The 14,675-nt window shown below is 32.6% G+C and overlaps 1 protein-coding gene across 1 annotated transcript in view; it reads right to left on the minus strand.

Annotated features, from left to right (window-relative positions):
• Positions 1 to 488: 488 nt before the first annotated feature.
• Positions 489 to 14,675, minus strand: part of Amacr (Alpha-methylacyl-CoA racemase) — a 125,584-nt gene continuing 111,397 nt past the window's right edge. The window contains exons 5-6 of the mRNA XM_090406183.1: positions 13,475 to 13,673; positions 489 to 7,143 (exon numbers count right to left, since the gene is read on the minus strand). Coding sequence (XP_090262309.1) covers positions 6,749 to 7,143; positions 13,475 to 13,673 — 594 coding nt within the window. The 3' untranslated portion in view covers positions 489 to 6,748. The remainder of the gene's footprint in view (positions 7,144 to 13,474; positions 13,674 to 14,675) is intronic.

A 14,675-nucleotide genomic window follows, 5' to 3' on the forward strand; every position in this document is an offset into this window, starting at 1 on the left:
CAGTTTATAAATCAATAAATGAGCTAAATAAATCTAGCAGTTATGTATTATACTTGACAAGAAAGTATGTTATTGTTTTCATCCATATTTTATCCAAGCATAAGCAAATAAAAAGCTTGTGAGTTAAATATCTTAATGAATACCAGCAAAAAAAAAAAAAAAAAAACTTGCTACAAACCTAACAGAATTAAAATGTCAAACAAAAGATTTTACTTTGAAATGAAAAGCTTCATGGTGATCACACAGTTCATTAAAGAAATCCTTGTTATGAAAAACAATGCTTTTTCTCTTTATAAATTTAGGTATTCAACTTAAGTGTTATTCTCCAGTCATTGAAAGTGGCAGGATTTTTCTATACCAGAAACAAAGATATCTAAACTATCTAAAAAGAAGAAGAAAAGTATGAAATTAACATACATAATATACTAGTCTCAGTCTAAAGACTAAAATAATTTATCATCTCATCCTTTCAATCAAATCAGTGCATATTCTATATTTAAATTTTATTGTTCTGAAAAGTTATTTTTATCTTATGAAGTTACAAAATAGACACATTTTATTTGGAACCTGAATGCTAAAATGAGTAGCATATGTCAATTAGATCTTAAATAACATTTACAAGATGTAAACAAAAGTAAAGCTTTCAAATAATACATAATTATTTTTGTTTACTTATAAATACTCATCATCCTATGAAATAATGAAATTAATTCTATGTTGACTGGAAATTTGGTTTTATTTGTATAGTTACAGGTGGCTAAACGTTTTTTTTTTAATACCACTTAAGTTGATGTATTAGATTAAAAACAGAAAACAGTTATTGAACCTATGTTTATACAACAAAATATTAATCATTTGCAGCCATGAACTTCAGCATTTGTTTTTGAAATTTGTTTAGCTCATTTGCATAACCACAGATTCAACAATCTGCCCATTTAGCCGATCTCAAACAGAAGTAGCAGGTTTTTCCCCTCCTTGAAACTCAGATTTTTCAACCTGCATGCTTATTATCTGAAAAAGTACTATTGGTGGATGATTTTTTGTATCACTACATAAGTGATACAAAATATCTTCATACTAATAGCAAAACACACACAGCTTGTGATTATTTGGCCACTAGGTTCAGCTGGTTTTTGTTTCATATAAGATTGTGATATATTTACACATATTTAGCAATTACATCCACTGATAATGTGTGCAGGTATGGTCACCTGAGTTTTAAGGAAATGAGAAGACAGTTGAAAAGATTCAACTAGAATAAAACAAGATGATAGCTGGTGGAATAGCACATATAGGAGAGATTGTGAATGTGGTCTTCAAAGCTGGAAGAATAGATGGAGACAAGATCTTATATGTTAATATAAGGAGATCTTACAGGATAGATATAAGTGAGATTTTGCAGTTTATGGGGAGCTGACTAAGAGTGTGGTTAGAAAGCATGTGAAGTCCAAGTGAGTGTTGTGTCCTGTAGATTTATTCACATATGTTGTGAATGTATATCTTCAATAGGTATATATGAATGACCAAAAATAATAACATCATTTGGAATGGCTGTTAATGGGATGCAACATACCCAATGATTTGAGGAAAGTAAGAAGAGGATATTGATTTAGAGCATTTTCCTTACTTCTTTACATTGCTTTTGTTGTTTAGGATTATACAAAGGCAGCTAAGGCCATGAGTTCAGTATATTATGTCTATCAATTCTTCAGCTGATTTGTTTTGAACGAAAATGCCCTTCACATCCTAGAAGAGATTCAAGTCCAGGTCATTTCAACCAAAGGACATGCTATTCTTCCAAATGTACATGGAGATGCTTCATTTAAGATTACACCACAGTTTCTAAAAACAGTAGTTTAGTAGATCAGTCATGGCTGAAATATAAATTTAGCACAAAGCAAGAAAAATAACATCCATTAAGAGACATTTACATAAAGTAAAAATAGTAGCTGTAAGTGCTGTAGCCACTATACAGTAGCAGCCCTCATTACTATTAACAACAGTATTACCAAATTAACTATTTACTAAAATTACTTTAACTAAAATTAACGTTAATTTGTGTATATCACATTTTAGCTTTAATTATGAGCTAATTAATTGCAAAGAATAATTATTTTAAACAAATTGGCCATGATTATAAATTATTAGTTTTTTCTTATTAGTAAACAAAAATTGGCTGGAAAAATTTTATCTTAAACTACACCTTCTCAGAATTAAAAGCAACACTTCTGAGATTGATATTAAATCTTTCAACATATATATACTTAGCCAGAATGGTTTTGCTGTGTTCATAAATGATATTCAGTATACGTGGCAGAATTACTACAAATAACAAAATGATATATTTTTACTCATAAATGGCAAAAAAAAAAAAATTCATAAATATAGCAGTTGACAGAATAGGTGGTCCTATGTGTCAAAAATTCTGCACTGCACTATGAGTGCCATCAAATATGATGGCACTCATAGTGCAGTGTTCTTAGCTTATTGAATTCAAGTTTTGAGGTACCTAAGGGCCAAAGCTGGATAATTTGGAGGAGACCTTCATATAACCTTTAAAGGAATGCAGAGAACATACATATCATAAATGGAGAACTGGACAATGAGACTTATTTGTGCCTATAGACCCACAGACAGTTCCATTAGGGAAGAAGTGGAGGGATTTTTCTAGGCATTAGGGAAGGCATCTGACACAAAGAAAAAGTTTGTCCTTGTCGGAGTTCTAAATGACTACCAGACATATAGAAATATTTTGGGAAAATGTGGAGAAAGGAGCATAGCTAATAATAATAAAAAAAGTAAAGCACTCTGTAAAACTAGCTAACAAAACTCATAGGAAGATTTTGGTAAGAACACAAAGATATTCTTACTTTGAAAAATTGTTAAATGAAACAAGCAGTGGTAGAAAATATTCAACAGGAATGCAATTAGGTAAACATAATCAACACTTGAGGTAGTGAAAAACCCCATCAAAAACTTGAAATTTGGAAAGGCAAATAGAGTTAACAATATTCAACTAGAAATGCTCAAATATACAAAAATAAAAGTTTTCTAGTGTCTTCACCACATGAGATCTGAAGGGTAGAGATTAATTCCAGATGATTGGAGTAGAGCTCTCATAGTATATATGTATCTATAAAGAAAGAGAACTAAATGTGAGAATTACAGATGTTCCAGGTAAGATTTATACAAGTATATTTGAGAAAAGGTTAAAAGAAATTGAAGGGAAGCTTGGAGATCAGCTGGGTTCAGGCCAAATACAGGTTATCAGAATCAGATTCTCACTTTAAGATAAATAGTTGTCATTGGAATAAATAGTTGTCATGGAAATCATTGGAATAGAACAAGGATATGTTCTATTCCAATATACAAAAATACAAAAGAATCTTTTTGAAGATCTAAAGTTAGTAGATCTTAAAAAAAGACACGACAAAATTCCCAGTGAAAAGCTTTCAAAACACTACAGGTGGAGTAAATGAGACATTATATTGAGAACACAGTCTATATTTGAGGTTGTAAATCAGCAGTTAGAAACGAAAGAGGTACAAGAATATGGTTTGATGTTAATTCAGTTGTGAGACAAGAGTGAACATTATTGCCAGTTATACTTGTATATGGATCATACGAAGAAAAAAGACAAACCAGATATCAAAACTAGAGCTGTTAAAAATCTCTTCTGTTTATTTTTGTGGATCATGTTATACTCCTGAATAAATTCAGTACAAGTCTGCAGGGAATAAATTTGCTATGAAAATCAGCAATAAAAAGATGATGAAAACAACAGGTAGAAACTAAAATTAACTTCATCCTGAATGAAGAACGAGTACACCATTTTTCTCTTTAACCATAATTTTTTAGTAAAGATGGCACATTAAATCTGGAAATAGACCACACAATTAGCAAAGCTGGTACATACAATGCCAACTGAATATATTTATATGGAATAAGAGAAATTAGTCTAAACACTAAACCAAAATTAAAAAATCAGCTAATGCTTTTTATTTTCATATAGGGAGTAGGCAAGGCCATTTTAGCACTAACTTTTGGAGATAGAGGGACAGTTAAAACCTCCACTGGTAGTCAATAAGAGATAGCTGGCCCAAGACTATCACTAATTATAAGCAGAATCCGATGAAGAGATGGCTGACAAGTGCTGCATCTCATAGTACTTCACTGTAACACTTATTGTCTGAAATAGTGTGGCTTCTACAGTCACTTTTGGGACAAAAAAATCCTGCGTGCCTATTCCAGAGATCAACTAACTCAGGAACTGGTTTAAAAATGGCTTAGAAAAAGTTCCCTCTAGTCAGTGACCAGAATCAAACTTAAAGTCATTCTTTGGGTAACCTACTGCAGAGGATGCAAACGGTGCTTCCACTGAGCTACAAAGTCCTTGACCACTAAATTAGCTGTAGGTAAGACAGTGTTCAAACCAATTTTAGCATTAAGTAGACAAAGTGGATATTAAATCCAACATTATTTCAAAGCAGAATGTTTGTAGAGACTATGAAAGTTTCGTAAGTTGATCTGAGAGCTTATGAGAATGCCACTTTTTTTCATATTATGAAGAAAAGTGGCATTAAACCTGACATCCAAACTGGAGCTGTTAATCTCTAAATTAAATTCAGTACAAATCTGCAAGATTCCCTGCCTAAATTGAGTAACTGCTGTAATAAATTTACTAAGAAAATCAAGCAAGAAAAAGACAGTGAAAACATTTTACACAGCCAAAATGAAGCCGGTGCATAATTACTTTTATGCACCGACCGAGAGTTCATTTATGAAAAATACATTTCTCTGACATTTCAATTTCGTTAGTACTGAACAAGAGATTTTGCTCTCTTAGGGCTTCTGCCTGGTCTCTGAAGAGAACCAGTTCTAAACAGCTGTCAGGCCAGTGAAACCTTTATTAGATGGACTAATAAAAGCAAATATATGGATGCTTCACCAGTGCTCGTATCTTTTAAGTAGTCCACACTAAAGCAGCTTGGGGATGCAGAGGATTATATTCTCGTAAGCTCTCAGGCCAACTTATGAAACTTTCATATTTACAAGCATTCAGCTTTGAAATAATGTTGGATTTAATATCCACTTTGCCTATGTAATTTTACATCGCTGAAATGAAGCGTTTTGGCTTTTTCTTTAGTAAGCAATTTTAATTGATATGAAAGCTGGGTTGGAAATAAAAGACTGGAGACTATAGATATGAGAGTTCTAAGAAGGATCAGTAAGTGAACGCATGGCATGAACAAACAATATCATATTAAAAATGAAGTTAGCATTCATGAATGTGTGAGCATAGCTAATCTCAGGTGACATGGTCACTTAGAATTGGAGAGGAAATGTTAGTAAAAGAATTTTTGTCAGGAAAAAGACCCACAGGAAGATCAAGATCTAGGTGGATTGATATGGTAATCTACCTAATCTTGGTGCCTTGGAAGGCAGAAATATAACATATGATAATATTGGAGTTTTCACAGATAGCAGATTAACTTGGAGGAAAGCTATCAATAGGAGGTTAGTAATAATATAAATTTTTTGTATCATATATAACCCCCCCCCCCCCGAGGATACATATCAGAAATTTGATGATGAATTCATGTTTACAGTTTTTATGTAAAGAAATTCCAGACAAATATGATTAATAATAGCATAGTGCAATGACAAACAGTTGTAAATTGGTTCTCTGTTGAAGGTAACCAGGCACTGGATGTAAATCAACTTGAAACAGTATGGCACAGCTCCCATAATTCCAGTCACAAACTGCATATTCCATGGTATACTGCCCATAATGTTGCACAAAGACTGCAACTTCAAGGTTACAACATTCAGTTAGTGCAGAAATTATAAATGAATGATGAGCTTTATCAAAACATGCATGCACCACAAATATCATTGTGGGTAGAAGATGAAAACATATTTCTTGACCATGGTGTCTTCTCTGATGAGATCACCTTTTATATTTTTGACATAACTGTTGGCCAGGAGAAATGAAAAGTCACACAGTGTAATAGAACAATATTGTGACACTCAAACTGAATGCATGATGTATTCAGACTTCAGATTCTGTGACTGGACACAGAAACAGGTGTAATGTACCTGAATATCTTACAAAATTATGCAATCCTTTGAATACCACAAGGATGGTTTTCAAAGGATTGCATGTAAATGAAAAGTCACACAGTGTAATAGAACAATATTCTGACTCTCAAACTGAATGCATGATGTATTCAGACTTCAGATTCTGTGACTGGACACAGAAACAGGTGTAATGTACCTGAATATCTTACAAAATTATGCAATCCTTTGAATACCACAAGGATGGTTTTCAAAGGATTGCATGTAAATGAAAAGTCACACAGTGTAATAGAACAATATTCTGACTCTCAAACTGAATGCATGATGTATTCAGACTTCAGATTCTGTGACTGGACACAGAAACAGGTGTAATGTACCTGAATATCTTACAAAATTATGCAATCCTTTGAATACCACAAGGATGCATCTTCCAGCATGATGGGGCCCAACATGCTATGATCACATCACATCACATGGATATCTACAAAAATATAGATGGAAGTAGTGGTTATGCTGCCCTGTTAGAAATATATCATGCTGCTGTTAGTAGTAATTCAAATGAATATGCTTCACATAACGAATATATGTGTTTAACTTACTAGTTAATACCCAATAGTTATTAGCAACTAGATTCTATTGAATTTTAGTTATTGGATTAAACCATATATTTTCACAATTTTGATCGTTGACTCTGAATTTCTATTACTCCATTTTTTAAAAGTTTCTGAATGTCTTGCTCATTATATCCTATTTCTTTTAAAATCATTTCCGTGTGCTCACCAACTAATGGTTCACAAAGATTTATTTTAACATTATTACAAGAGAGAAGTGGTGAAGGACGGGGAAAATATTCATCATCATATTTAACAAAGGACTGACGTGCAGAATTATGAGCATGATGTGGAGCTTCGTCCAAAGTCAACACTGGAGTGACACAACCATCTACGTTATCAAACACCTCACACCACTCTGTTTGAGATTTTGAAGCAAATACTTTGGTAAAGATCTCCTCATTTAGATTCCAATTAGTCCACTGAGGATAACTCTCTTCACTTAAATTAAGCCCTATAAATAAAAGATCATTCTAAAGTATGTTTCTTAAAAATCCACACTGACATAATAAATATATATATAAAAAACATACAAAATACATAAAAAAGTTAAAAAAATAATTAAATAAAACATCAGTAATTTCAAGGTGAGTTAAAAAACCCAGCTATTTGAACTCCAATTGGCATTTCGGTCCAATTTAATGCTTGCAATGTCAGAAGATCCACATCACATACGCTACTATTATATCTAAACATTTTATTCATTTGAATTAGCACCGAGTACAGCCTCAATACACAGTCAAAAATTCTGGTTGAGTAAACATAGATAATGTGTTTTATCCATTTCAACTATTTGGCATAAGAAGCAGCTGTATTGTATTTTAACTTTCTAAAATAGCACTAAACAGATTTAATGTTATTTTTGAAATAATAAATCAAATGTCACACAGTAGAAAGAGGTAATCAAATTTCCCACTAAAGTCTCCTTCCAATGAATCTACGAGTTAAGCAAAATGGCCACTCTTCGAGAAAAGGTTACCACTTCTTGTATAATACAGGAGAATCCATAAAGATTGTATGAAGATAGTAATGAAAAAAATTGAAGAAACATGCCGTGTTCAAGTTCTTAATGAACTTGAACACATAAGAAATTATCACATCAGTGAATGTGTATGATCTGGGAGAAGTTTTGAATATGGGCCTGATATTTGTAATCTCACTAGAGATACCTATATGGTATCCTTTTAATTTGCAACACTTAGAATAAAAACTTTGCACTTTTAAACACTGTTTATTTACTACCCCTACAGTAGCTTTACAAACAAGTATTTGTAACCAGTCAGGTTTTTTATGAAACATCCCTGTATATTAAACTGAAAGGAAAAAAATATTCAATATTTTTTCCTTTCAAATTTAGGCCAGATCTGTTTAGATCTATATTCAGTGTTTCATCTATATTCTATTTCCTGCATCCTATGAGCAGATTGTTGTATGGTTTGGCATAAATTATCCTATATTGTATACACCTTACAACAATCCACTCATTAGATACTTTTCAATTATGACCAACACCCATACAATGGTTTTAGTGACATTATGCTACCGTACATGAATCAACCGATGTTCAGTTTTCATTAACTGTTTGTCTATAATGTCATTGCTCCTTACATCTCTTCATGTTTTGCTGTGAATTATAAACTTTATAACATTTTATTTATGTTAATAATGGTAGATAAATTTCAAAGTAAGAATGGTGTTGCTTTCAATGAAAAAAAGACCAATAAACCTGTTGTATTCCATACTAAGATCGAAATTATTAAATCTTGTGATTACAGTGTATTAATTCTGAGATAGGATGCAGGCTAAACTTATCTTGCACTACTATTGCTACAGTAGTGTAAAACAAAGATAAAGAAAGTTCTTAGTGAAGTAAACAGTACTACACTAGTTAATATAGTTATCCATAAATATTTCATCAAGATAATGCACCGTCCCACACATCAGCTGTTGCAATGGCAAAATTGCACGAATTGAGGTTCGAATTGGTTCCACATCCATCGTATTCTCCGGACTTGGCTCCATGTGACTTCTTGTTCCCAAACTTAAATATTTGGCTGGGTGGAAAAAAAATTTTCTTCAAACAAGGATGTCATCAAGGCTGTCAATGACTATTTTGCACAATTTGACAAATCCTACTTTTTTAGATGGGATGAAAAAATTGGAAACTCGCTGGACCAAATGTGTAGACCTCGATGGAGATTATGGTGAGAAATAACAGTGATTTTTTTCCAAAAAAATGTGTTTAACTTATCAAACAACCCTCATATTTGCTCATATTCTACCCTCTCTTATTTTAGCATGCCTAACATGACCATTTCACTGTTTCCAGTGCTTTCTCCAGCTCTTGTAGTATTTTGTCAGTTATGAGTGTTCTCACATTAACAGTTGACACTAATATTTGCAAAGATTTTATTTTTTTCATGATATATATTGTTAATTTTTTAATATGTTTCTTAAATAAATTACCTTAATACAAAAATAGTCTTCTTCTTCTTCCTAACATGAATTTTAGACCAAGTGGCCTGTTCTGGTCTCATGCCATCTCATTCTTCTTTTTCCCAAGTATCCCAAATATTTTTACTATTTGCTTACTTCTATTTAGTAATAAAATATTACTATTTTTACAAAAATAGTAAAAATTGATACTGATCATTTTTTCATTTTTTTTTTAAATTTCTTTGTACATTTATTTGTAGCATGCCAATGTTCTGTAAATGTTCTTGCAGCTTAAAAAACTAAGACTTGTTTTTCTTTTTTCTATTTCAATTCTGAATCCAAAACGTTAAATAGCATTCCATTAATTGAACAATGATATTTCCTTTTTTCAAATAACTACAGAATTCCTTTCTTATTTATACTCCTTACATTCATGTGGTTACCTATAAAATATCTGAGATTTTACCTTCATCCTTTCCTGGATGAAGGTAAAATCTTTTCCTATAATATCATCTTTTCCTTTCCTTTGTAATCCATCATTTTTGTCTGAAAATTTCTGAGTTAAAGGTTCTGAGCTAAAGATTTTTACTTGATAAAGTAACCTGCAAAACCCCCAACCTGATCTCTCATTGCCTGGTACCTACCTCTTGAACTGTCCAGCTAGGGAGGCCCTACCAGCTGTTTAGTTACTGTTGGCATAGCTGTTGAAGTTATCAAAGTGGGATCCTTTATAAGACTGAACACAGCTTGCACTGCAAATATAATCACAATTTTTTTGTTTGACTTTTACAGCTGCTGCAACTGTTAAAATGACTGATGTTATAAAAACAACCAGTTGAAGCAAGCAATTTGCATTTTCTGATCACTTAATTATATTATATCCAGTTTAGTTCCTGCTGCTGAAATCAAGGGAATATTTTTTGGCACAATCACAACATCTGTTTGTTTTGCACATTTCAAGAGTAATAAAAAATAGAACAGTATGTATACTATTCTTTTTTTATTATTATTATTACCCCTGAAATACATGCACAAACATGAGGAATACAATCAGCAACTGAAGAATATTCAATATGGCATAGAATCACCAGAACTGAACATTTTTCCATGTGCATCATAAAATGCTCATAAGCATGAGATTTTGTGTTTGTAACATGAATTTGTATTCACAATTTATTAGTTTGTGCAATACTCATAAATTTACCAGTCTGGTTGGTAGAATGGTTAGCATACCTGCTCTCCAATCAACAGGTTGTGGGTTTAAATCCTACCATGGGCATGGATTTGTGATTCTCTTTAGGTGAGAGATGAATTTCATCTCCTGATGTGAGACCACCACCCTGTTTACTGGAGGCCTGAAGTGGCTTGAAAAAGTTCCATATTTTGTCTCTAGAGCAGGGTTTCCAGACTATCTCATCATCATCATCATCAAATTCCTGCCATTACCCTCAAGGGGGTGTACAGGATATGACAGTACTATATGAAAAAATTACATCATTACTAACTTCCTATCTTCAATTTTCCTCCAAATCAGTCTGTTACTTGTCAAGACTCCAACATTATCAGATCTTATATTTCTATCGTCTAAGGCACTTTGTACCATATCAATCCACCTATATCTTGGTCTTCCTCTGGGTCGTTTTCCTGCCAACCTGGCAGAGAACACTTGTTTTGCTAATCTTTCCTCTCCCATTCTATTTAAGTGACCATACCATCTGAGATTAGCTCTGCTAACGCATTCCTGGATGCTGACAATGTCAAGTTCTTTCCTAATATCCTCATTTTTAATATGATATTGCCATTGATGCCATCTGTTCACGCCTCTAATCTTGCTCAGGACTCTCATATCTGCGGTCTCTAGTCTTTGGTCAAGTGTTTTACTTCTGACCCAGCTCTCAGATCCATAAGTTAAAACTGGTTTGAACACTGTCTTGTATACAGCTAATTTAGTGTTCCGACTAATTTCTTTCTTATTCCATATGAATTTATTCAATTGACTTCCCACCATACCAGCTTTGCTGATTCTGTTGTCTATTTCTATATTTAGTTTACCATCTTCAGTAAAAATTGTGCCTAAGTAGCTGAAATGTTTTACTTGTTCCACAGGTTCTCCATTCACAACACAGTTGACATTTTCAATGATTCTGCCTATTTTCATTGTCTTTGTCTTTTTATTGCTGACCTTCATACCATATCTATTACAACAGCTATTCAATTTAGTCAGAGAATCTTGCAGACTTGTAGCGGATTTATTTAGAAGTATAACATCATCTGCATAAAGCAAAGAGCTGACATTAACATCTCCAATTTTGATATCAGGTTTAATACCACATTCCTTCATAATGTGATCCATATAGATAATGAATAACAGAGGGGATAATGTACATCCTTGTCTCACACCACATTTAACATTAAACCATCTTCCTGTACTTCCTTCAATTCTAACTGCTGACTCACAACTCAAATAAAGACTAAGTATTGCTTGATATAATGCCCCATTGACACCATATAACTGCAGCATATTGAATAGCTTCTCTCTTGGCACCTTGTCATATGCCTTTTCCAAATCGACAAAACTTAAATACAGATCTTTGTTATATTCCCATGCTTTCTCGACTATTTGCCGTAAAGTGAAGATCTGATCCTGACAGCCTCTATTTGGCCTGAATCCAGCTTGTTCTTCACCAAGCTTTTCTTCCACAATTCTTCTCAACAGTTTCTCAAGTATACTTGCATAGATCTTGCCAGGAACACTCAGTAGGGAAATACCTCTGTAATTCTCACATTCAGTTTTATTTCCCTTTTTATATATGGGTACTATGAGAGCTCTACTCCAATCATCGGGAATTCGTCCCTCTGTCCAGGCTTTCTGAACTATGCAGTGCAGCCACTGCAAGACTCTTATACCACCATACTTCAGCATTTCTGGTCGAATATCATCTACTCCTGCTGCCTTTCCACATTTCAAGCCTTTGATGGCTTTTTCTACTTCAAGTATGGATATGTATTCCTGACTGCATGCCTGGTCAGTGTTTTTTATCACTGTGCTGTCATCACTGCTTGTTTCATTTAGCAGTTTTTCAAAGTAATTACTCCATACTTCAAGGATATCTTTTTCTCCTGTTTTCATTTCACCTTTATCATCTCTAATTCCTTTTACAGCAATCTATGGAAAAAACTTAAAGATAAATAATAAAAATTACAAAAAATCGAAAAAAAAATGGGGGGATTCCTTAACCCACCCACAGTATAAATGTCCTATAGGTTTGCTAATAACCCTTTTGTGGGTGGGAACCACATAAAAAAAAACATGAATTATTCGTATCTTGAAGGTTCATAAGTAGAGAATTCGCCTATACAGTAATTGATAATAATACACAGGCTAGACAGAATCATATCCATCCAATCTCATATTCATATGGTAAAGCACTTAGATTAATCTGAGAGGTCCCCATAATAAATGGTTACAATAAAAAGTGCTTTAAAAAAAAAACCTAGTGTTTTTTTAAAAATCCCAACAGTCTGGAAAATAACAAATACAAAGGTGCTATACATTAAAAACGTACAGATAAAACACCTGTGGTCTCTAACAGCATAACTTGAAAGTGACATTCAGAACCCTGAAAAAGATATCATCAATCCAGTCATCCCATGGTTTATACAAGATTTTCTACTTCTACAGTATGTATTATGTAAGACAGATGGTAATGGCTCAAATCAGAAGAAATTCATATGAAAGAACCTTCAAAATGATGTTCACAAAAAAAGAGCATACAAGTCAGATCCTTTCATACAAGGAGAAAAAACATGAAGTAGTTCAGAAACTAACAAAAATATCATATATCAAATTCAATTATTATAAATTTAAAGAAGCTATAAAGATGATCCGGTTCCCCAGCTTAGTGTAACAAAAAAGTCTCATCCTTAACCAGTTATGATTCTTCTTCAGAAAACATCTTAATTTCAAAGTTAGTTTACAATGGATAATACATATTCCAAACGAACAACGAAGTACATATAATATAGGCTACATGATGTTCACTATCGCTTTTTAATGTTACATTCTATTGATGTTTTTAGACATAAGTTTTAAGCCTGCTTTTTATGTTTGATAGTTCTTGTCTTTGATAGTCTTTTACCATATTCCTACAGAATGATTTAAAAAACTGTATAAGAAATTAGTTAAATAAAATGTTTTTTTTTTATGTGATCATAATGGTTATTAATAATCATGAATATCAGCTTATTATTCAACAAGCAGACATTTTTCATAAAAAATATACTGCTAAATAATGAATTCTTCAGAACACTACTCGTAAAGAGTTCATTTAATATAAATAAGTGCTTACCTTTTAGTAACTCACTATAGAACTGTGGTTCAATAGCTCCTACAGCCATATATTTACCATCCTTTGTTCTGTAAGTTTTATAAAATGGAGCACCTCCATCCAATACATTTTTGCCCCTTTCTTTTTCCCAAAGAGGAAGTGGCATGTCAGGTTTTCGAGATTTCCACAACCAACTACTAATATAAGCAGAGCCTTCCACCTATAAAATTATTATTTTAATATAATACTTGTATAAGTTACCACTTTATTTCATCTTATTTCTAAAAGCTATGTAAAATTTTATATAACTAATAATACACATATTAGCTTCACATATATTTTGTGGATTTTACATAATTTACACTATATATATAAGAATATTTTATTACAAATTTTTCATAATATTCAACTATATTTCCTTATTTTAATATTAATTTAATTTAATAGTCTAGCATTCAGTAACAGTTAATCAGAACCAGTCTACATCAAACATCTGATTAGCTGCTAAATTAGTCAAAGTCCAAAAACAGTGTTTTTGGAACTCAGAAAAATGAAACCTCCTATGACAATTCCCACTGGATTCAAGTAATCCAGCTTCTTGTTAAGATCAGTGGATACTCCCAGAGAATACAAAAGAAAGGAGTCAATGTGATTAGGACCAAAAAAAAAGTGCCATTTCATTCTTCTGCCAACAAGAAACATTACCAAATACTTTCCAATTCATATACAATTTGTTGAAGAACTTAAACAAATGATCACCTAAATTGAATGCAGAAAGTAAAAAAGAAAGGATTAAATATAAACAAAGACAAAAAAAAATAATAATGTATAATTTTCACTATTATTATTTGACACCTCCAGGGAGTCCTAAGACTCATCAAGGGCGGTACCTACTCTACAACTCTCCGTCTACACCACACATCCACACCAACGCTATCTACTGTCCACTATCACCACTATTATTTTCACAGACAATCACAACCATCCATGCCCACAGCAGGATTCGAACCCGCAGCCTTTTGGATGGAGAGCAGATATGCTAACTACTCGGCCAACCAGGCCGGCAATAAATAATAGACTAAATAATAATAATTAAAACAAATAATAAATACATTACCAAAAAACCAGTACAAATGGAACACAAGAAAATTTATAGTGACCACCTATGTTTACCTATAGCAAAAAAAAAATCACAATAAGAAGGTGCCTGTAAAGAAGAAAT

Source organism: Typopeltis vanoorti, chromosome 16, assembly GCF_054136105.1.
Source record: "Typopeltis vanoorti isolate ZY-2024b chromosome 16, IOZ_Tvanoo_1.0, whole genome shotgun sequence".
Lineage (NCBI taxonomy): Eukaryota > Metazoa > Arthropoda > Arachnida > Uropygi > Thelyphonidae > Typopeltis > Typopeltis vanoorti.